The following is a 24,908-nucleotide window of genomic DNA, read 5'->3' on the forward strand; positions in this document are numbered from 1 at the left end:
GACAATGTTGGGCAACGGGTCACCTCTCAAGTCCTAAAGGGGCTGCAAAACACGCCCAGTTTCTGGTGGGTTTGGAGGCCGGTGGAGGTTGGGGTTGCTCTAAGATGTTCCATTCAATTTTGTTGTTGTTGTTGCTGCAGTGCTTTATTGTATATACTCAAGTTTTACATTGCTTTATTGCATGCTTACAAAAAGCCACCTTGAGCCGCTGAAAGGAGCTAATATATCAACGGGGAAAATAAACGCTCAAGGACCTCCAAGACAGGCAAAGAGCTTGGCAGCCAAGGGGTCAAGTTCTTTAAATGCTGGCCTTCAAGACAGGCTCCCAGTCATGGAAAAGCAGCGCCTGGTCTTGTGGGGGAGAGGCTCCTTAGAGACGGAGAATTTCCGAGGACACAAACCAAGTGGAACCTGACCTCTGCTGGCTGTGGCATTCCCTCCCCCCACCCCACCATGCCCTCAGTTAATTGCTTCTGTAGTCTTTGCTCCTACCAGCTTCTAAATTGTCTTGAACATCTTCACAGTCTCTTTGGAAACTTTCAGCCCCAGATTCCCTTCCTTGCATCAGAAGGGAGAACAACTCAGCCCTCTGCTAATTGGAGCCAATTAGTGACAAGTGTCACACTCAACTCTTGGAGGAGGCAGTCAGAAGCTGAAAGAGACTGAGACCTCGATCACTCCAGATCCTAGCCACTAGGGCTCACCCATGCTTGCACTCGTCCCATGTCTAGAAAGTGCGAGTTTGAGCCGTTTGCCACTTCTTCCACTGCTTCCCCTGGGGGGAAATAAACCCTCTTTGGTGATAATTCAGAGCAAACATCAGTCTGGAGAAAATCCAGTTGACGTTAGCTCCAATTCAGCAGTAAAGATCAGGTTTTCCCAGGGGAAAGAATTGAAGCAAATCTGTATGAGCCCATCAAGAGCATGGGAGCCAGGAAATGTAAAAAAAAAAGAAGGTACCTTTTATCATATGCAGTGAACTTGTAAGGTAATAAAAGCTTTCTGGGAGAAGATATATAATGAAATGAAAAGAAATGTTTATAGTGGTACCTCGGGTTAAGTACTTAATTCTTTCTGGAGGTCCGTTCTTAACCTGAAACTGTTCTTAACCTGAGACACCACTTTAGCTAATGGGGCCTTGGGGCCTCCCACTGCCGCTGTGCAATTTCTGTTCTCATCCTGAAGCAAAGTTCTTAATCCAAGGTACTATTTCTGGGTTAGCAGAGTTAGTAACCTGAAGTGTCTGTAACCCGAGGTACCGCTGTAAATTAACCTTCGTTGTAAAACCAGAAGCGTTTTTATTAGGAATTACAGGTACCGACATACCAAAGGAGCAGAAAAGACTCTTCATGTATGGAACAACGACTGTCCAGATGTTACTAGCCCAGAGCTGGAAGGAAGATAAAGTCCCTACCAGAGAAGACCAAGCTGATCGACTATGCCAAGATGGCAAAGCTGACTGGGAAACTCAGAAACCAAGAAGATAAAAACTTTATAAAAGAATGGGAAATTTTTTATAAGTTATTTAGAAGAGTAGGATTTTGACTCGTAGTGTAAAAATTATTATGGATAATATGGTTTGATATAAAAATTGGAGTACGGATGAATATGCAGTTGTAGACATTTAAAAATTGACCCCATTGGAGGGAATAGGGGCAAGTCTCGAGATTCGGAGAATCTCTTTATACAGTGGTACCTCTGGATGTGAACGGGATCCATTCCAAAGCCCCGTTCGCATCCTGAGTAGAACATAACACGCGACTGCACATCCACGCATGCGCAGGTCGCATTTCGCCGTTTCTGCGCATGTGCGTGACATCCTTGTGAGTGTCTGAGCATGTGGCGAAACCCAGAAGTAATGTGCTCCGTTACTTCCGGGTCGCCGCGGAGAGCAACCCGAAAATGCTTAACCTGAAGCTACTTCACCCCGAGGTATGACTGTACAAATTTGTTCTCACAGTTTGTGTTCATTTATATTTTGTATTTGTAAAACCAATATTATTTCATGGGTCAGGGGCGGGAGACAGGGGAGAGCATGGAAGCCAGCATGTTCCAGCTCAATCCTACCAGACACATCCAATTCCATCACTGCTGGGCTCAAGAGACTCCTGATGTTCTGCAGCTTCAGACGTCCACAATGGTCCAATAGTCCCATCGGGGAAGCCCACAAGCAGCCGGAGGAAGGCTCTGCCTGCCTGTGATTCCCAGAAACTCGAATCCAGAGGCTTCACTGCCTCCAGCAGTAGAGGGAGAACCTCTCCATCGTGCAAGACTATTCAGGTTAGAAATCTGACATCGTAATTTGATTCTTTTTGTTTATGGCCCCAGTTCAAGGGGATTTCCCCCGGCGGCTTAACGAAATGAACAAAGCAAGTACAAAACCTGCTAAATGTTATTGCGTGTCAGCCGTTATCAGATTTTGATCTTGAAGTATCAAATGATGATCCTGTCTATCAAATATTTGCTCAGCATTCGTACACCCAGAGAACATTTGTAGAATATTCACCCATGAAAATTCCTGGAAGAAGGCTTTGAAGAGAGGCTTTTCGTTTTGTTTTTTTCCCCTTAAGGGAAAATTAATTTCAGGTCTCTATGACTACAGCTTAAGAACATGAGGGGAGCCTGCTGGAAAAGGCCAAAGGCCCCTCTAGTGGTCATTTGGATACTTCTTCTTCCCCAACCCCAAAAAGCTGCTCAGAAAGAAGTGCTGGAACCTCTTAGTCTCGTAGCCAATTATGTAGTTACCTGAAACCCAAGACTAAAATCATAACATAAGAACAATGAAAAGACCAAGAATTTTGCAACCATAAGGTCCACCAAATCATTCTAAGACCCACAACAGATCTGGAGGTTCTTCCGGTGCTAATTGGGAGGGTCGTTGCCAGCTTGGGCAGGCAAGCAGCCAGGAAGGAAGGAAAAACAGGGATCTAGAGCTGCCTTTGGTTGACTCCGGCCGTTGGCCTCCTTAACAGGTCCGTCTTTACCCAGAGGTGCAAGGGGTGTAGGGCACCGAATTCTGGGGGGTGCCAGGCACCCATCGCTGAAGCTGCCTAAGCTCTTAACTATCTACCTGTTATGAAATAATAAATAATTTTGATCAAGCTAGAAAAACAAAATATATACAGTGGAACCTCGGGCTGCGAACATGATCCGTGCGGGAGGCACAATCACAACCCGCAGCGTTCGCAACCCACAGCGCCATGTCTGAGCATGCGTAGGTTGTGATTCGGCACTTCTGTGCATGCGCAAAGCACGATTTAGCACTTCTGTGCATGTGTGAGCGCCCAAACCCGGAAGTAACCTGTTCCGGTACTTCTGGGTTAGGCAACCCAAAATCGCGTAACCTGAAACATCTGTAACCCGAGGTACCACTGTATATACCTAAGTATTACCAAAATGTATACCTACTGTTTTATGAAAGGACTTTCGACTTTGTGTGCTCATTTGCCAAACACACGTCGTGCAAGTCCAAGGGAAAGACACGTCGTGCAAGACCGAACCCAAAGGGTGCTCATCAATGGTTCCTCTTCATCCTGGAGAAGAGTGACTAGTGGGGTGCCACAGGGTTCTGTCTTGGGCCCGGTCTTATTCAGCATCTTTATCAACGACTTGGATGATGGACTCAAGGGCATCCTGATCAAATTTGCAGATGACACCAAACTGGGAGGGGTGGCTAACACCCCAGAGGACAGGATCACACTTCAAAACGACCTTGACAGATTAGAGAACTGGGCCAAAACAAACAAGATGAACTTTAACAGGGAGAAATGTAAAGTATTGCACTTGGGCAAAAAATATGAGAGGCACAAATACAAGATGGGGGACACCTGGCTTGAGAGCAGTACATGTGAAAAGGATCTAGGAGTCTTGGTTGACCACAAACTTGACATGAGCCAACAGTGTGACGCGGCAGCTAAAAAAGCCAATGCAATTCTGGGCTGCATCAATAGGAGTATAGCATCTAGATCAAGGGAAGGAATAGTGCCACTGTATTCTGCTCTGGTCAGACCTCACCTGAAGTACTGTGTCCAGTTCTGGGCACCACAGTTCAAGAAGGACACTGACAAACTGGAACGTGTCCAGAGGAGGGCAACCAAAATGGTCCAAGGCCTGGAAACGATGCCTTATGAGGAACGGCTAAGGGAGCTGGGCATGTTTAGCCTGGAGAAGAGGAGGTTAAGGGGTGATATGATAGCCATGTTCAAATATAGAAAAGGATGTCACATAGAGGAGGGAGATAGGTTGTTTTCTGCTGCTCCAGAGAAGCGGACACGGAGCAATGGATCCAAACTACAAGAAAGAAGATTCCACCTAAACATTAGGAAGAACTTCCTGACAATAAGAGCTGTTTGACAGTGGAATTTGCTGCCAAGGAGTGTGGTGGAGTCTCCTACTTTAGAGGTCTTTAAGCAGAGGCTTGACAACCATATGTCAGGGAGTGCTCTGATGGTGTTTCCTGCTTGGCAGGGGGTTGGACTCGATGGCCCTTGTGGTCTCTTCCAACTCTATGATTCTATGATTCTAAGTGGCGGCGCTTGTCATTCACAACGGCAGCACTTGTCAAGCCGTGCGAGATCACTTGGGTCAAAGGTGCTGCTGATCCCGAGTAAAACATTGCAAATTGCATTTTAATTTCATCACTTACTGTTCAAATTTGTTTAGAGAATTCGTTAAAAAAGCGTGGTGTCTGACATAAGCATAATAATAGTTAATTAGGGGGCGAAATGAAATTTGGGGGCGCTGGGTGGATCTTTGCACCCTGCTGGCAGCACATATGCTACAGATGCCCCTGCTCCTTAAGGCAGCGTTGCAAACTCTGACGAGGCAGAGGGCCTTCTCGGTGGTGGCGCCCACCCTGTGGAATGTCCTCCTACCAGATGTCAAGGAAATAAACAACTATCTGGCTTTTAGAAGACATCTGAAGGCAGCCCTGTTTAGGGAAGATTTTAATGTTTAATCTTTTATTGTGTTTTTAATAGCAACTCTCCAAGGTCTCAGACAAAGATTGGTTTTCTTCCCCAGCTCTGCTACTTAAGTGGCAAGAACACAAATCTATTTGGCTTTTAACGCTTTTGAAATGTTAAGATTTTGTTTTGAATTTTTATCGTTTGCATTGTTTTTACTTGCATTTCTTTTGCATTAAACAAAGCTTAATAATAAAAATGATGATGAAATGAATGAAATACCAAGGAAAGAGATCCATTTCCCTTTCTAACGGATCCATTTTTGCAGTTCATCTCAGTTGGCCAAGATATTTGCTTGCGGGCATCATTTTTCTTGCTTTGGGTGGTAGAAAACACCCGAGAGATGGCTTTCTTCTGATCCCTTCCCCCCCCCCTTTTGAGCTGCAAGGTAGAATCTGTCAGCTTCACACCATACCAAATGGAGGACAGACAGATGGCCAAACAAGGCCTGCGAAGAGCAACACCTCCGCTCCATCTCCCCGTCTCCCTGGGAAAGATTTCACAAAGTCAATCCGCCATCACGCGCCACAAGAGAGAGGAGTTTGCCTTTCCAGCACCCTGTGGGAGCAGAACATTGTATCCTGCTTCCAGGCTGACGTTCAAACGGCAGGCCTCTTCCTCCCTTGCCAGGATCAGGTCTCTCTGAGGCAGCAGCCACCTGTTCAACCTGCTCAAAAGCTCCAATTCTCACAGAAGCCCCACTGCCACGCACTTCAACCCCACAGGTAGAAGGCTGCTTGGTCCCCTTTCTCCCCAGGTGACATGCTTGGAGAGTGAAGATGCCAAGAGACACTTAGACCTTCAAAGGATGCCTCCCTCAACCGAAGCCTGACAGGACAGAGACTTGAAGCATCACTTGCTCCTGGGCAGAGAGCTGTCCACCTGGAGGTCAGGCAAATCCCTGTCAGTGCTTGGATATGGATTCTGAAGATCCATTATTGGTTAAAACCTACCGTATTTTTCGCTCTATAAGACACACTTTTCCCCTCCTAAAAAGCAAGGGGAAATGTGTGTGCATCTTATGGAGCGAAGGCAGGCTGTGCAGCTGTCCCAGAAGCCAGAACAGCAAGAGGGATTGCTGCACAGTGATCCCTCTTGCTGTTCTGGCTTCTGGGACTCAGAATATATTTTTTTTCTTGTTTTCTTCCTCCAAAAACTAGGTGCGTCTTATGGTCTGGTGCTTCTTATAGAGCGAAAAATACGGTACCTTTTGTGGAGTTTGGTGGTTAATGGGTTAACCTCTGGTATGCCCTGTGCCTGGGAGGGGCTTCTACGAATTAACCACCAGACTACCCATTAACCACCAAACTCCACAAAAGGATTTTTGATCAATCCTGCTTTGATCAATCCAGCACCTTTTCCCCTGTTGGGTTGGCACCCTTAACCCTACTGGATTCCTCCCAATCCAAATGGAAAGCTACACTACATGAAAAGCTAAGTGGCTTGGGGTTTTCCCCACAGGCCCTGATAGTTGTAGGTTATGAGAAAGCTAGAGCAATAATCCGCCAACGAATTTGGGATGTGGAACCGCAAAGCCACGTGAGCAAGAGGAATAAACACCCAGCAATAAAAGATAACGGGAGAGGATTTACCCCAGCAAATTATCTGTCAAAATTACAAATACCTAAATACTGTCATTTACCCTCGCTAGATTCAACGTGCTGCCATCTGCCTTATTGGAGGGCAGAGTCGAGGGTAAACCATACATGGAACAAGTCTGCCCCTGCAGCTGGATGGAGGTAGAAAGTGTCTCTCATGCCTTGTTACGCTGCCGTTTCTACGGGGATAGATGCTCGGTATTTATTACCCCTGCTATGCAAAAATCTCCAAATGAATCAGAACTTCAATGTCTAAAATCCCTGGTAGAGGACAAGGATCCTGAGATCACGTTAAGGGTAGACAAATTATGTGTGATTGCCATAAAACTTAGGGAACAAGCTGTGCTATTGTAATGAGTAAGGCCTTAAATGATAATTTTAGGTTATACGTTGGTGACTAAGTTTTAATTTATATATATTTTTTAACTGTTGCTATACCTGTAGTGTCCCTGCTATAGCTAATTGCAAATTCAAATGTATCCCTATCATGTTTTATGACTTCTTCAATATTGTATGTGGGCTGCAACTGGTCTATGACCAAAATAATAATAATAAAATATTTCAATGACTTGGACCTTCTAGGGATGCCTCCCTCAGCCAAAGCCTGACAGGGCAGAGACTTGAAGCATCACTTTCTCTGGGGAGGGAGCTGGTTTGAGAAGTCTGGCACTGACACCCCCAGCTGGGCCCGTTTGATGACAAAATGGCATTGAATGCTTGTTTCCCAGGCTTCCAAGACTGGACCAGTTCAGCCACAGGAAGGCCAAAACTGGACTTTTCTCCAGGGAATGCAACTCAGAAAGTCTGGTAGCCTTCGACTGGATGCTCAAGTCTGCATGCTCAGGGAATAGGGGATCGACATCTTCCACTGCCCACTCAACCAAGGTTTTTAATTCACACTTGGTGATGGTTTTTTTGGCCTCTGGGAGGGAGTAGGGATGGAGCCGAAGTCCACAACAAATTGTTGCTTCTGTACAGAGAGCCACTTTCCCAGGAAAGTCAGCTATTTGAAGAAGGGGATCTTGGGCTCCACCCAAAATCTGACGCAAGCCACCCATGCTGCTGTCAGCACTCCTAAACCTAAAGTTAATTTACAGAATTGACAACACCAACAGTGATGCTCTAGATCAGCCTTTCTCAACCTGTGGGTCCCCAGATGTTGTTGAACTACAACTCCCATCACCCCTAGCTAGCAAGGCCAGAGCTCAGGGATGATGGGAGTTGTAGTCCAACAACATCTGGGGACCCACAGGTTCAAAACCGCTGCTCTAGATCTTTAGCGGAACAAATGCATAAATAAAAACAAGCCATTTTGCCCCCTCCCCCACATAAATGTGAGAGTTACCCACTTCCTGAGATGAATTGAGCAGTTCTGCCCAGGGCATGAGGAATGAATTGGTTTGCATAAGCAATTAGCCCATTCCTCATTTGCTACGAAAGTGAATTCTAAGTGAGACTTTAATCAGAATGCCCCTTTGTGAAAGGAGCTGAGAAATGATGGCGCTTTGGTAAAGAAACAATGAAGCATCGCTTCACCTGCACACCCAAAGTGATTTCCACAAGAGGATGATTTCCTGACCAGGGCGAATCTTTCTGCTGTTCCAAAGGGCTGAATCACACGCCCAGAATCCCTTGCAATGCCACAGCCCACATTGGGAAAGAAAGCTCAAACTGCACCTTGTTCTACCAATCACCCTCAAAACACTAGAATCCTCAATAAAGAAGAAGAAGAGTTTGCATTTGATATCCCGCTTTATCACTACCCTAAGGAGTCTCAAGGGACGCGGGTGGCGCTGTGGGTTAAACCACAGAGACTAGGACTTGCTGATCAGAAGGTCGGCAGTTCGAATCCCAACGATGGGGTGAGCTCCCGTTGCCCGGTCCCTGCTCCTGCCAACCTAGCAGTTCGAAAGCACATCCAAGTGCAAGTAGATAAATAGGTCCCACTCTGGCAGGAAGGTAAACAGCGTTTCCGTGTGCTGCTCTGGTTCGCCAGAAGCGGCTTAGTCATGCTGGCCACATGACCCGGAAGCTGTACGCCGGCTCCCTCGGCCAGTAAAGCGAGATGAGCGCTGCAACCCCAGAGTCGGACATGACTGGACCTAATGGTCAGGGGTCCCTTTACCTTTTAAAGGAGTCTCAAAGTGGCCAACAATCTCTTTTCCCTTCCTCCCCCACAACAAACACTCTGTGAGGTGAGTGAGGCTGAGAGACTTCAGAGAAGTGTGACTGGCCTGTGGAGGAGTGGGGAAGCGAACCTGGTTCCCCAGATTACGAGTCCACCGCTCTTAACCACTACAGCACTGCTTGGCTTAGTTATGCTGCCAGGATAGCCCTGGACATAATTGTTCCAGCTGCAGTGGGATTTTATTTATTTTATTTTTATTTTGCAAAATGCCTCTCAAGTGACCTGGTGTCAGGGTTTGGAGGAAGACAGGCTTTGCCAGTATTAGCTCCAGGGCTCCCCCCCCCCCCCAGACAGGGGTCTCTTGAGTATGGCACTCGCTGGCCCCCATACCCTGGAAGAGGCAGTTCATGGCAACTGAGAATTCTCTTAAGCTGTGCCTTCTTCTCTTGGATAGTCTGTGCAAAGTGGCAACGGTGGATGGTCCTTTGCTGGTCTTGGGGCCCTGGCAAGGGCTCAGTCGTGCCACTTTCTGGAGCCAGCCTTGGCTTTTGCCCTCCCCCAGCAACAACAGCAGCAAGCACAGAAGGTAGTATGGCAGCCATTCAGTCATATGGAAGTAAGAAAAGGAAAAGGAACGCCCAGGGACACACTACTGAAGTAAGGTCCTAAACCTTATCCCAATGGATCCAAGTAATGGTGAACCAATGGAGACCCAGCCAGATGGGTGAGGTGGTATATTATTATTATTATTACTATTATTATTCAAGGGAAGTAATAGTGCCACTGTATTCTGCTCTGGCAGACCTCACCTGGAGTACTGTGTCCAGTTCTGGGCACCACAATTCAAGAAGGACACTGACAAACTGGAACGTGTCCAGAGGAGGGCAACCAAAATGGTCAAAGGCCTGGAAACGATGCCTTATGAGGAACTGCTAAGGGAGCTGGGCATGTTTAGCCTGGAGAAGAGGAGGTTAAGGGGTGATATGATAGCCATGTTCAAATATATAAAAGGAGGTCACATAGAGGAGGGAGAAAAGTTGTTTTCTGCTGCTCCAGAGAAGCGGACACGGAGCAATGGATCCAAACTACAAGAAAGAAGATTCCACCTAAACATTAGGAAGAACTTCCTGGCAGTAAGAGCTGTTCGACAGTGGAATTTGCTGCCAAGGAGTGTGGTGGAGTCTCCTACTTTGGAGGTCTTTAAGCAGAGGCTTGACAACCATATGTCAGGAGTGCTCTGATGGTGTTTCCTGCTTGGCAGGGGGTTGGACTGAATGGCCCTTGTGGTCTCTTCCAACTCTATCATTCTATGATTCTATGATTCTATGATTATTACCAATCCTGTTCCTATCCAGAGAGCCCGTTTCTGAGTACCGGGATGCAATGCAATAAACAGGCAGTTCTGTCCTCTCCCGTTCCACCCATGTGCTCGCTTGACCCATCACATACCCCACCATAGAGAAGCAAAGGCTCTGGCGCGACACTAAGAGGAATGGCTAAAGTTGGAGGAAGCCTGTGAACAACCAGGACCCTAGACTAGGCTGGAGATACTAAGCTCCAAACAGGCAGGTGAGTTTCAGGACCAAGGCTAGCAACCCTGCCGCTAAAGCAAGGAGACGTGATATCTCAGCCCTGACGTGCAGCAGCAGCAGCTGCCAAGGTTTTATGACTTGGCCAGGGAATATTTCCTGACAGTAAGAGCTGTTTTTGACAGTGGAACGGGCTGCCTCAGAAGGCAGTGGGTTCTCCTCCTTGGAAGTTTCCAAACATGGGTTGGATGGTCACCAGCCTTGGATGGTCTACCCAAGATTCCTGCAGAGCAGGGGGTTGGACTGTGAACTGAATGTGTGAGTAAACTTCTTTTATTTACTTTACACAAGACTGTGGAGTGTTTATTCTTTTAAGGGGGATTTAAGGGGAATTACCAGGAATCTGATATTAAGAGGCTTAAACAAGCCTGCATCCAGGCTGTGCTAATAATAATAATAATAATAATAATAATAATAATAATAATTATTATTTGTACCCTGACCATCTGGCTGGGCTTCCCCAGCCACTCTGGGTGGCTTCCAACAAAGATTAAAAATACATTAAAATGTCACACATTAAAAACTTCCCTGAAAAGGGGAATGTAAAACTCAGCTAAGTTACAGAACTTGCTAGCGCAAGTTAAGAAGGATATTAATAAACAACATATCCTCTCCTGCCTCCCTGAACATTCACACGACATGTGCAGAGAGACACCTCGCACCCCATGTCTGCATCCATGATGAGGCTCTGTTCCATGTAGACACGAGTCAAAGCATTTGCAGAAAACCAGCGGGAACATTCCTTGCTTCGAAGGCTGCTTGGATTATTTAATTCCCAGTGAAAACCCCGCAACCCAAAAACCACAACAGCTGTAAGCAAAACACTTGATGATGGTGATTATGGCTATCATTATAGCCCTTTCCCCATTCTCATAGATGTTAGGTGCTTTAGAATAAATGATAATGATAATAATAATAACAGCAGCAATAAGTACAGCACCTATAAAACACACACAATAAAAAGCCATTTGCTTTTCTTGCTTCTTTCTGGCCAGCCTCACCTGGGGAGCTGGTCTTTCTGCTTCAGAACCACAGGGGCTGTTGTTTTCTCACATGTACAAGTAGGAAAATTTAATCAATTGATTAACCGAGCAAGACTCATGCAATTAATCAGCTAAGATTTCCATTTATTGGGTGACAACCCTAATATGAAATAATAGCAGTAACAGAGGTAATGATATCTGTGCAAAGATGGTATGAGCTATTAATCTTGTTTTGCATTGAGCTTGTGGCACTGAAACCTTGGTACACTTAACACAAGATGTGGGGGAAGATAATGATTTGGCTGCCAGGCTGTTGTTATTGCAATTATTTGTATGGTTCTTTCAAATGTATATAGAGAGTTTTAATTCTATCCATGTTTAATTTCTTTTTAAAGAATTTTATTTCTATGTTTTTTAGCTGTTCTTATTTTTATCTGTAAGCCGCCTTAAGTCAATGTCAGGCAAAGAAGCTGGGTATTATTGTTATTATTATTATTATTATTGACGACAGGAAAGAAGTGAGAACAATTTCTGATAGGCTCAGAGGCTGCCCTCTGGCCTTTGCATTCTCCCTAAAGAAGTGTTATTGAAGCACGTGAAAGTTAGTGGGTACTTGCTAGGTGCAAAATAAGGATCAGGCAGACTCAGCAAGGGAGAATAAGAAGGTGAGGTTTATTGCCAGGCAATAAGGACCCAGTTTGGAATCGCTTCCAAAAGGAACTGGGACCCCGATTGACAGAAATCCAGAGGTCTTTATACCTGAGCAAATCACAGCAAATCATAGATCATGAGACAGCCATGAGGGACTCACAATATTGTCAGCGAGAATCAGCCAATCAGCAAGCTCTTGTCACGCTACCAGCTCCTGGTCAAGCACAGGGTTCAAGTTCCATTTTCCGATGCTCCCAGTGACGCTCAGTCTAACCTCTCCTTTAGTTATGACAGAACAGGGAGTTTGGAGATTTTGTGGTTTTGCTCTTCCTGTTCTGTGGATTAATTTAGCCTGTATCTGAGGGGATTTTGTACCAGTGTCTCTGATTCACGTCTTCCCCTTGCCCAGGGCACACGGATGTTTGTAGGGGAAAGGTCGGCTCCTAACTTTGCTGTTCCAAGTAGTTTGCAGTTAGCTAAGGCACAGCTTCCCTTTGATTCAAAATGGATTACAAAATACTGTAAGCCTTGATTATGTGTAAGCATATATGAATATATTGATTACTGATAACTGATTATATGGATAGCATAGGGGTAGCCCTTCTTCCTTGCCTCATTATTTTAGAGAATGCTATTTGTATTGGCTCACACAGTGTCCCTCCTAGGAGAAGAGGTAAATGTCTAACTATGGAAGGTGGAGAAAGCTTGTTTTCTTCTGTTCCAGACGGTAGAACTCGAACCCATAGCTTCAGCTTACAAGAAAGGAGATTCTGACCAACACCAGATTCTTAGTTTAGAGGTCCCGGGCCCTAAGGAAGTCAGGCTATCCTCCGCCAGGGCCAGGGCCTTTTCAGTGATGGCTCCGACCTGGTGGAATGCTCTGTCCCAGGAGACCAGGGCCCTGCAGGATTTAACTTTTCTTCCGCTGCATTGCATGGGGTTGGACCACCAGATGATTCTTGGGGTCCCTTCCTATTCTACAATCCTGTGATTTTTTTAACCACAGGGGGCAGGTTTATTGATTTGTTTCTGAATTTATGAATCTCCTTTCACACAAGACTCAAGGCAATTTGCAAACAAAACAAAACAGAACAAAACAAAACAAAACCCACACCCCACAACTAAAAGCAGGGTTTAAAACAAATCTTTTAAAAATTCTAATAATTTAGGATGCAGCTGAAAGTGGCCAAGTGACAAATTACAGGGCCCAATCCACTGGGAGGTTCTTCTGCACAGGCCCCACTGAAAGGAGGGGCAGGCAGCTGCTGTTCATTTCAATGGGGCTTGCGGGGGAGAACTTCCCAGTGGATCAGGCCCCCATTGGGATGGTTGGGGTGTGGGACTGCTGCAGGTGAGATTTTGGGATGGGTGGGGTGTGGGGCTGCCGGTGCCCACCCCCCACGCATAGCACCTCCGGCTTAAGGCAGAGAGGCCATTTCCGAGGCTGGCTTCTGACTCCTGTGGTTGAAATTCAATAAATGGATTGTGGGCGGGCGAGGAAATTAATTCACATGACTAACAAACACACACGCAAACAGCCAGAGACAGGCACTTGATTATGGTGGGGCCTCTGGGGATGCGCGAGAGAATATTAAAAATAAAACCCCAAGGTTTTCCACTGCTGCTTTTTTTTTGGGGGGGGGGAGCACCAGCTGAAGGTCTGAGTGAACAAGAGGAATGAGGGGGAAGGATGGTTGGCAGAAATCCTACAGAAGAGGAAAGGGAGAGGTTGGGGAACAATGCATTTTGCTGGGCCCTGCCTACTCAAAGGAGTGAGAATCTTGGCCACCCTTTCCAAGCACAGGAAAAACCATCTTCCGCAGAAACTGCTGCTTGCCTTCTATCACTGTGCCATTGAGAGCGTGCTCACTTATGGCTTATGTGTGTGGTACGGAAGCTGTACTGCCCAGGACAGGATGGGGTTGTGCAGGGTTGTTAAGGCAGCAGAGAGCATTGTTGGCTGCCCACTCTCCACCTTAGAGCAGATTTATGCCACAAGGTGCCATAGGAAGGCACTGGACATAGTAAAAGATCCATCGCATCCTGGCCACTGTCTCTTCGAGCTCCTGCCGTCGGGACGGAGATACAGGACGATGAAGACAAGAACGAGCCATCTTAGGAACAGCTTCTTCTCCAGAGCGATCTCGGCCCTGAATGGAAAGCCCGGACTTTGAAAGTCATCTAATCTCCCTTGCTGTATTATACTGTATTGTTTAATTAGTGTTTTTAAGGAGCAGTCAAGTAATTTCGTTGTCCCCGAAGGGGGCAATGACAATAAAGATATGATTATTATTAAGATGGCTAGGGCTGATGGTTCAAAAGATCTGGGAGCACCTGGTTGGGGAAGGTTGGGCTAGGGAATGGGGTCCTGGAGGTGCTCCCCGCTTTTTAATATGTTCTCTTCCGAGCTGCAGCTTCTCTCTATTGGAGGTAAACTCTTAATCACTTTGCCACAGAGCTCCAGCATGGCAAGGGATGCCAAAGGCCACCGCAGAGCGAGAAAATGAATGGCTCCTGCAAAGTTCCCCGAGGGTCTATGGAAACTTCTTGGGAACAGGCTGAGAAACCCCGAGGAAGGGCTGCAGAGCCTCTGACTTGGTCCAGCAGAAACGTCAGAGATGGCTCAGAGTATCAGTGACACAGGAGACGCACATGTGCGACGTGGTTAGTTGTCTCGTTCTCCCATTGCCAGATCCTGTTTGATAACATTGTATTTTGCAGAATAGCGTATAACCTTTTTCTTTCCTTTTGAAAAGAAAAAACTACCTTATTCTTTGCTCTATAACTCACTTTTTCCCTCCTAAAAAGTAAGGGGAAATGTGTGTGCATCTTATGGAGCGAATGCAGGCTGTGCAGCTTTCCCAGAAGCCAGAACAGCAAGAGGGATCGCTGCGCAGCGATCCCTCTTGCTGTTCTGGCTTCTGAGATTCAGAATATTTTGTTTCTTGTTTTCCTCCTCCAAAAACTAGGTGCGTCTTATGGTCTGGTGCGTCTTATAGAGCGAAAAATACAGTAATTGAAAAATATTTAAAAGAAAGAAATTCATTCTCCTAATCTGAATGTTTTTTTACAAACCCCAAACTTTGCTGTTTATTATTTACTTACGTACTTATTGCATTTAGATCCCACCATTTTCTCCCAGGAGTGCAAGGTGCTCTATATGGTCCTCCACCCCTCCTTATTTCATGCCCACGACAGCCCCGTGAGGCAGGTTAGACTTAGAGGCAGTGACTGGCAGTGAGCTTCACAGCCAAGTGGAGATTGGAGCCCTGGTCTCTCCCAGTTCCTAGTCCAACTCTGACACTAACTGCTACACCACACTGCCTCCATCCGAATCAACTAGGAATTGAACCCGGAACCTTCTGCCTGCAAAGTGAGTGATCGACCACGGAGCCATGACTTAAAGGGCAGGTGGCTCCGTTGCAAGTTACGCAGAATCTTTCCAGAGGCTGCAGGAAGATTTCTGCACAACTCAACCACTTTGCCTCCTGTTTCTTAAATGACGGTTGGGTTTAAAAACAACATCCACACTTTGCTTCTTGCTCGGTGGGGCTAAAACGGTTGCTAAGATCCCTTTGAAGATCTTAGCAACCACGTTGGTCCCCCAGAATAGGAAGCAGAGCAACAAAGACAAGCTTTGTATTTTTTACAATGATTATTATTTACTCCAACGAGCGTTTCAGTGTAGGAGGGAAGCTGTTGACCTCGAGGACAGCAAGGAAGCCATTGGGGAAAAGGCTCACCGATTTGGGTGTCATCAGCAGGTTTCTGAGTTGTCTCTGTCAACAGGTGGAAAAAGAGCCCCGCAACCACAGAGGGAAGAACATCCTATTTTGCCATAAAAACAAACCACCCCATGGCCTTTTAATTTCTACCTGGTAGGGGAAGCCCCTTACTCCAGAATATCCCACTACTCAAATGGAGAGGAGGTCCCATATCTGGGCAAGCGTCCTGCCTCTGTTACCGCCATCAGTGCATTCAGAGAGGGATCATAACAGGTGTGGGCAGACTTCAGGCTGATGGGATCGACTGTGTGGTTTTCTTATGAGAGCCCCAGGATCTATCCATCAAAGCCAGGTACAAAAGACACAGAATTAAAGAACAGGGCGTCTCCGAGCACATTCCAAACCCAGGAGTTTGCTCACAGTCCTTCCACTCCCACTTTACCCAAGCTTTCTTTGCTGCCACAGCCCCTTTTGTCATTCCTATTGTTGAACAACCGGCAGCCAGGAACTCTTGCCAATTTACACAAATCACCCAGAGATCTTCTGCCCACCCTGGATCAAAGTGACTTCACAAGCATTTCAACAGAGTTTCCTGGACTAAGATTTTAAGTAGCACAAAAGGTTACCTAACTGAACATCTCTTCCTGCATGTCCTGTTGCAGGAATTTATGTATAGGTTGGGGGAGGGGTGCCCCTCCAGCAGATATCATGCACATGCAGCCCACTACCAGAATCAGCACAATCACTTTCGTGACTTTTGTGATTTGTCCCCACAAAACACTTCCATCGCAGTTTCTTCCTATATATTCAAAGGGCCTTTGCTGCACAATACCAAATGTAAGAATTCACTGATAAATGTCTCTATGTACTGGCTCACAGGGAAAACTTCAGAAATTCCTATAGACATGTGAGCTCAGCTGCTCAGCAGCCCCTCTGCCTGAGTGATAATCCCTGGCATCCTGATACCTGAGTGCCAGACAGGTAGCCATTCCAGAAATAACAAACCCAGATAAAGACAAAAGGGTGTGATTAATTTGGCTGGGAAACAGGGAAATGTAAATATCTCTTTTGTGACACTTGATGGGTGTTTGGTGGAGGGCAAGGGGAACCATGGGGCAGGGTCCAGGATGCTCAGATTACTGCCGCCAGACCTCCCCTTTCATCATGTAACTGTGATGTATGAGTGATGTAGTTTTGGGGGGGGGGGTAACATGGGGATTAGCAGCTAATAAAAGTTTGGGGGCTCTTTTGTTCAGGGCTTCCATTTTGTTTCACCTGATGGCAGGTGGGAGTCCTGTCATGACCGTCTTCAATAAAGACCAAGCCTCCTGGCTGCTGTTTTGCTCTGGTATTCCTGGCTGGTGTCCTTGTTTTTTGTCCAAGGGATCCCTCAGATATTTCCATTAACAGGGGAGAGGGAGCCTTCTTTGTCAAATGCTCTCCCCCAAGAGGCTCACCTGGTTCCGACTGCAATTTCATTTTCCTGCCAAAAACCTTCTCACTCTCCCAGACCTTCTAACATATTTATGTTATTTCAACATCTTTAATTTTAATCTGGTTTTAATCAGATGGCAAATAATTTTAGCTAGCAGTTAGGATTTCAGTTTTTATATAATTGCACTGGTGTTGATACTTCCTCGCTCCCTGCCCCCACCTTGTTGCTTGCCTGTGTTATTTTTGAAACATTTGTATTTTGCTGTTTTATTTAATACAGTGGTACCTCTGGTTGCAAACGGGATCCGTTCCAGAGGCCCCTTTCACAACCTAAAAAGAATGCAACCTGTGTCTGCGTGTGCGTGGGTCGCGATTTGCCGCTTCTGCGCATGCGCTTGATGTCATTTTGCACGTCTGCACATGCGCGGGCGGCAAACCCGGAAGTAGCCCTTTCTAGTACTTCTGGGTGGCCGCGGGACGCAACCTGAAAACGCGCAACCTGAATCAAACGTAACAATCGGTATGTCTGTACTGTACTGCACACCTCCTTGGAGCTCTGGGAATCCAGCTTGTTCTTTCTGGGGGAGACTGCTCTGAAGAGGAAGGGGCATCAGGAAACCACAGTCTACTCTGTTTGCCCCAAGTTGGATCGGTCTCAATAAGAATTATTCCCTTCCTTCCTGAGTAATCACATCATTCCATCAGACTGCCACCTGGTGGCTCGTTCTGATTATGACACGGGCAGCTCTTTCCCAGAGACGAGAGTCATCCTCTCTAAGGCAGGGAATACTGAGCGTCAAGGATTGCTAACAGATGCTGGGCCAACTCTCTTTCCTTTGTGCAGGACTGTGTTAGCCTGCCTGACAGCGTCCTCAGGATGGATGGATGGAAGGCACTCTTTATTTACTTATTTTTCTAAAAAAGTCGGAAACTGATGGCATTTTTTATGCTCCGTGTCTACAGCATTCTTGAACTTCAGGACTGCCTTGTTCACAGTCCTCCATTAGTGATATTTCTGCCAATTGGTTATTTGCCACCTGGTGAGTCCTGGCCATCTTGGCTGTCTCTTAATGCAAACCCAGGTCATCAAGCCTGAGCTTCCACAGCCTCCATGAACCACCTTCTTCTTCTTCTTCTTAGGCGATCGCTTGTAGATTGTCTTCCATAAACATGGTTTTAACAATGAGTCCGTAAGTAATAGTGCCACTGTATTCTGCTCTGGTCAGACCTCACCTGGAGTACTGTGTCCAGTTCTGGGCACCACAGTTCAAGAAGGACACTGACAAACTGGAACGTGTCCAGAGGAGGGCAACCAAAATGGTCAAAGGCCTGGAAACGATGCCTTATGAGGAACGGCTAAGGGAGCTGGGCATGTTTAGCCTGGAGAAGAGGAGATTAAGGGGTGATATGATAGCCATGTTCAAATATATAAAAGGATGTCACACAGAGGAGGGAGAAAGGTTGTTTTCTGCTGCTCCAGAGAAGCGGACACGGAGCAATGGATCCAAACTACAAGAAAGAAGATTCCACCTAAACATTCGGAAGAACTTCCTGACAGTGAGAGCTGTTTGACAGTGGAATTTGCTGCCAAGGAGTGTGGTGGAGTCTCCTACTTTGGAGGTCTTTAAGCAGAGGCTTGACAACCATATATCAGGAGTGCTCTGATGGTGTTTCCTGCTTGGCAGGGGGTTGGACTCGATGGCCCTTGTGGTCTCTTCCAACTCTATGATTCTATGATTCTATGATTCTAAGTGACTGTGGAGGCCAATTCTGGATCCACATGTCCTTCCACAGTGGGGACATAGGTTTCCGGATGGGAGATGATCATGGTGTGGATTTGCCAAGCGTGCCTTCCTCTTAGCGCATTTCTCCCTTGCGTCCTGAGTTCGAGTGTCTTCAAAGCCCATGACACCTTTGGTCAGGGCTGTTCTCCAACTGGAACACTTGCAGGCCAGTGTTTCCCAGTTGTCAGTGTTTATACTACATTTTTTAAGATTTGCCTTGAGACAGACTTTAAACCTCTTTTGTTGACCACCAGCATTACGCTTTCCATTTTTAAGTTCAGAATAGAGTAGTTGCTTTGGAAGACGATCATCAGGCATCCGCACAACATGACCAGTCCAACGAAGTTGATGTTGAAGAATCATTGCTTCAACACTGGTGATCTTCGCTTCTTCCAGTACACACGTAGCAGCAATGTTCTATGCTTATGATAACATTCTAGTCTCTTGCTAATAATGCTGTTTTAAATGTACATTTTACATTTGACTGCCTTTAGTACTGTAACGTTATCTTTTGAAATGTTTAAGATATATTTTTTAAGAGCTTTGCCTCATTAAATGTACATTCTGCAGTTGACCTCCTTTGTAATGTTTTATTTTTGAATCTTTAAGATAACATGTTAGTTTCCTGTTATATAGGTTGCTTTAAATGTATATTTGAGTTTCTTAAGTAATGTTTTTGTCAGGGAACTGCCATCAGTGCCGGAGGGAGAGAGCAAAAGCCAGAGGGATTCCAGAGAGCGTCCAGGAATCGGGAGAAGCAGCCCATCTTCTGGGGAAGAGAATCAGCGTAGCACCAGTGGAGAAGGGGGGCAGATGGGGGAAGGGGCGAAGCGGTCCCATGACTCCTTGTCTGGGACCAGCGGGGAGAGTAGGGGTCCTCCATTGCCCACACCTTCCTTGCGCAGAAGTCTTGCGCAGATACACATCTGAAGAAGTGTGCATGCACACGAAAGCTCATACCAAGAACTAACTTAGTTGGTCTTTAAGGTGCTACTGGAAGGATTTTTTTTATTTTTCCCTTAGAAACCATTTTTTTTATTTTGCCCTTAGAAACCATTACAGTTTTATTCTGGGTTGTTTTATTTGACACTTTAATGTGTTGTAAACTGCTTTGGGATCTTTATATAAAGCGGCATAGAAATGAAATGAATAATAATAATAATAATAATAATAATGATGATGATGATGAATCGTTAATCAAGAAACAACATGCCTGACAGTGCATTAACTTCTGGGGAACGTAGTGATGCTGATGGGCAAATAATTACAAAAGGAACTAGTGACAAAGACGTTTACAGGGAAGGGAGGGTTTTTCTCTGTTTTTATAGGTTTTACATTCCTATGCAGAGCACTACAGCGACAAGGACATCCTGTCCCCAGCAAAGCCCTTTGTGGCATGCTGCCTGTCACTCATAGCGTGACACTGAACAGCTTGCTACCATCCCAAGCTGGGAATTAATAACCAAAACTGGGACAGACTATTGGACGTGGTTATTAATACCGAAAGAAACTCAACAAGTCCAGACTAGTCACTTTCTTCTCCCAGGTCTGTCCAGGCACCATCCCAAGAGATTCTTCTCCACATTAGTTCAAGGGCAACCAGTTCCCCTCCCCAGATACCAACTGAGGGGTTTTTGAGACCCCTTATTAATTCGCCCCCCAGGTCCACTGCTCAGAAGCAGCAAGGAATAGCCATGCCCACCACCCAAGCGCCCAGGAAAAGGCTAGAGAAAAGCAGGCAGTATGGAGGTACAGGCGCAGCCACTGAAATTCCTGCTATTGGAACAGCGTGGCTGTGATTTCATACATCAGAATTGGCTAACCTGTTGCCCTAGAGATCTTTTGGGCTGCAGTTCCTAACAACCCCCAGCCAGCAGCGGCTGGGGCTGATGAAAGCTGTTTTCCAAAACGTATGGGGAGGGGGCAACAAGTTGGCCAAGGCAGGTGTAACTGGCTGCAACCACCGTTTGTGTTAACTTCCCCTGTGTGTGAAGGTTACATAAAAAGACATGAGAGATGCCATCTTCCATGGCCTCGCCCCATCCCCACAACCTTGCCAAGATGTCAAAGGGCGAAATGGCTGCTCCCCAGAATCTCCCTCGCACAATCGCTTTCTCACCCCACCAAAAACTGGACCCAATGTAGACAAGGGGAGCACCCAGTTGGTCATTGTGTTGGTTCATAGTCTGAAATACACCACTGTGGATCGCTTTCAAGACCCACCCCTTGGCGGTTGGCAAGTATCAGGATGGACCCAGAAGCTTGCATTGACCAGATGGGTCTGGAGGGAGGGGAGGGGGGCAGCAGTGGCACCCACCTCCCTCGGAGGGGAGGACAGGCCCTTAAGGCAGCCTGCCTTCAGCACGCTGGACAGCTCCCCCATCCTCAGAGGCGCCAGTCAATGGAATGGATAGATGCAGACCCCTGAGGGAGAAGAGGAGCTGTCCAGCATTTCAGGAGCGCCACTGGCCAGGCCAGCCCTCCCACATCAGAGCCAGCTTGCAGCCCTTTCCCCAGCTTGCGGACCCCCAGAGGAACTCGGCCACCACCATAACTTCCCTCATGCCCCCCCAGGAAGCAGCCAAGTCAGCCAGGAAGCAGTTGTGTGTGACCCTGGGTGGTCCGAGGGGGTCCCCCCCTTTCCTCCCTCTCTTGCGTGGCTTCTCTCACCTGGCCTTGCCGCGGCTGCTTCTCCTGAGTGTGTGGGCATTGGCCTCCTTCTCTTCCCGCACGCGCTGCAGCGACGGGGAGCGGCTGTGGGCGCTCCGGGAGCTGCCCGTGCTCACCAGGCTGCTGTCCCCCAACGCCACCCCGACAGCAGCTTCCTGCATCTGAGCCAGCAGCTGTTGGGGCAGGCCGCGGAGCGAGGGCACTGGGGAGTAGGACGGGCGGCTCTCGGACTTCAAATTGTTGTCGCTGGCAGACCGCTGCAGCAGGCGGGGGGAGGAGAGGCCGCCCGTGCCGATGATCCGCCTCCTCTTCGTGTAGCTGGGAGTTTCTCTAAAAGGCACTGTAGGGGAGAGAGAGAAGAGGAGGGGAGACCCAGGGTGAATTAGTGACATCCGCTCCGCCCATCGGCATTCAACGACACAAAACGGCAATGCGCTTCGATTCGCCTTAGGGCTGCTAAGTTAACTCCAACGCACTTTGACTTCGCCTACTAAGAGGACTGCTGGAGGACTCTTGAGATGTAAATGGCCCCCAAAAGGGATCACTGCCACTGTTGCACAAATGTTACAAAGCAGGATGGGAAGTGGAGAGCCTAAAGTGAGCTCCTGCTAATTGGAGCAGAGATTGGTAACTGTGGGGCCAATTCAAGGCAGGCGCTGCTACGGTTCCTCAAGGAAGAGAAGACTGACTCCTCCCCAGAGTGGGAGGTTGCTTGGCCAAAGGAGAAAAATAAGGGGGAGCTTGGTTGCAGTGGGTCTGGCCAGCTCATAGAAGTGGGAGCAGCAGGGGACACAACGAAGCAGACCACCTCACTCAGAAACAAAAGCCCCCCACTGCAGATCTGGAGAGGCAGATCAGAACCATATCTGGTTCTGCGCTCCTGTTCCCTCTTGGGTTGAGATTATCTCTGCAAGCAGTCATGAGATTCCTGCACTGTGTAACCAGATCCTATTTCCCCCCTGAGATTGCTCAAGTTTCCCCAGGCCAATGGCAACAGGAGAACTGCTCAAGACCTGGCTGTGCTGCGAAGATATTGCCTGCCTGCTACACCAGGAGCTTAAACAGCCAGCTTTCCAGTTCTCCCCATCCGGGGGCCCTGCCCACCCTTCTCTGCTTCCACAGTTTCACAGCAAAAAGACCAAGGAGGCGTTCCCACAAAAATTGCATTTCCCCTCCACTGCATCTCAAGAAAAAAATGACCTGAATATGGATAGCCCCCAAGAAGCAGCTCCTGGTATTGGAAACATCCGTCGCAAGGAATGTGACAGCTCCCTTTAAAAAGGCTATCGGAGGAACATATTCCTTTTAAAGGTGCATGATTTATTTATTTGTGCAGAGCTGTTTGTTTAAAACTTTTCTGCTGTGTCCTCTGCCGTTAGGGGGCACCTGGGGTTCTGTACAGCAAAGATTAAAACAATGACCTAAAACTCCAGGTATGGAGAGGATTTAAATGCAGCCCAAGGGATGCGAACACTGCTTTCGTCTCAGCCACAAATTGTCGGTGCCAGTTTCTCAGAGCTACAGCGGATATCGGCCGGCGCGTGATAAATGTCACTCTCAGTAAGCAGGCTGCAAATAACTGTTTCTGCTTGCCAGCCTTCTCTCGTTTCTAGGGACATAACATGCAATGCCAATGGCCCTTCCAGGATCCTGTTCTCACAGTGGCCAATGGGAAACCCACAAGCAGGGATCTGAGCACAAGAGCAACTCTCCCCGTCTGTGGTTTCCAGCAACTGGGATCCAGAAGCATTTACTGCATCCAACTATGAAGGACGAAGCACATTCAATTCAAAGTGTTGGTGCTGACCTTGAAAGCCCTAAACAGCCTTGGCCCAGTAGACCTGAAGGAGCATCTCCACCCCCATCATTCTGTCTGGGCACTGTGGTCCAGCTCTGAGGGCCTTCTGGCAGTTCCCTCCTTTTGAGAAGTGAGGTTACAGGGAACCAGGCAGAGCGCCTTCTCGGTGGTGGCGCCTGCCCTGTGGAACGCCCTCCCATCAGATGTCAAGGAGATAAACAACTATCTGACTTTTAGAAGACATCTGAAGGCAGCCCTGTTTAGGGAAGTTTTGAATGTCTGATGCTGTATTTTTTTCCAGCAACTGGGATTCAGAAGCATGGCTGCTCTTGACTGTGGAGCCAGAGCAGAGCCATTGATAGCACCAGACTGGGAGAGTCTGTGTTAGACACCCATGGGAGCAGCATTCCCATAAAATGCCAGCTTGTGCCAGTATGCAATGCGCCAACAGTATGCAATGCACCACCTGGAGCCGGTTGCTGCAAACTCCTGCCCACTTAAAAGGTTGCTATTCTGCCACACCCTTCTCATTCCCCAGCCACACAGCTGCTGCTGCACAGGAAAGAAACAATCTCTGTCGTTAAGTATCTTCCTGCATTCAGGACAGTGCCGGATTTACGTATAAGCTAAACAAGCTACAGCTTAGGACCCCACTATCTTGGGGGCCCCAAATTTTTTTAAAGGAAAAAAACACCTGGATGTACATTTCCAAAATATAAGATAAAAATAAAACTTACATACAGCAACAGTGTTTAGTGCTGTGTTGTGGTGTTGTGTAGGCTCCTATGATGTAAGTCATGGGCCCTGCCTGCTCGCCTGCTCCCTAAAATATCCCTGGTTTGCTCATTTCTATATATAGGGTGCCTACATTCTGCATGGACTGGTTGCAACATGTGCAAATGGCTTTAGATACCTATTAGGTCCATAAACTACCATATAGCATATATCCCACACAAAAACAGTGACAATTTGTTGTTGATAAAGAACAGCTGGACATTAAGGGCCCCATTACCTTCAGTAGCTGAGGGCCTCATCAAACCTAAATGCGGCCCTGATTCAGGACATTGGCATGTCAAGGCTAAGCAGAAACCCATCTCCCTGACATACTTGCTACCCAGGCAAAGGCAGGGGGGTGTTAGGTGTGTGTTACTCTGCCGATAGGCCAAAGATATTGTCAGGGCCTGGAATGAGGAGGAATGGTGGGAGCAGCCACACCCCGCCCATCACTTTTCCTGAACCTTCCCAAGGGCAGGAGGACAGTATGAATTTAGAACAGTGGTTTGCAGAGGGGCATAGCCCAGAGGGGGAAAGCTGGGAAATACTGGGTGAGGAGCAGCTAGAAGAGGAAACACCGGGAGAGAGACTGGTAGATTCAGTGTCCTTGGACAGCATTCCTGACCCCCCCCCCACTTGCCTAAGACTAGACAGGCTCTGAGAGTCATAGAACAGAGAGCGCAGAGGCAACAAGCTCAGATTACTCAATGTAGGAGTGACGTAGATTAATGGGTACAGGGGGGTAAACCTTAACTGGGAGCAACACCATTTCTAGAGAGATGTGCATTCCTTTGTCTATCGCTGTGATTA

The 24,908-nt window shown here is 47.2% G+C and overlaps 1 protein-coding gene across 11 annotated transcripts in view; it reads right to left on the bottom strand.

The window, feature by feature from the left end:
- SHANK3 (SH3 and multiple ankyrin repeat domains 3) overlaps window positions 1-24,908 on the bottom strand; it is a 455,788-nt gene that overhangs the window by 207,389 nt on the left and 223,491 nt on the right. For all 11 annotated transcript variants that reach the window (XR_014223665.1, XR_014223666.1, XM_082238697.1 and 8 more), the window contains one exon: window positions 21,527-21,866. Coding sequence is in view for 9 of the 11 variants with exons in the window: in XM_082238697.1 (XP_082094823.1) it covers window positions 21,527-21,866 (340 nt within the window). In the remaining 2 variants the exon portion in view is untranslated. The remainder of the gene's footprint in view (window positions 1-21,526; window positions 21,867-24,908) is intronic.

The sequence above is a fragment of the Podarcis vaucheri genome (genome assembly GCF_965113315.1).
Source record: "Podarcis vaucheri genome assembly, chromosome: 10".
Taxonomy (NCBI): domain Eukaryota; kingdom Metazoa; phylum Chordata; class Lepidosauria; order Squamata; family Lacertidae; genus Podarcis; species Podarcis vaucheri.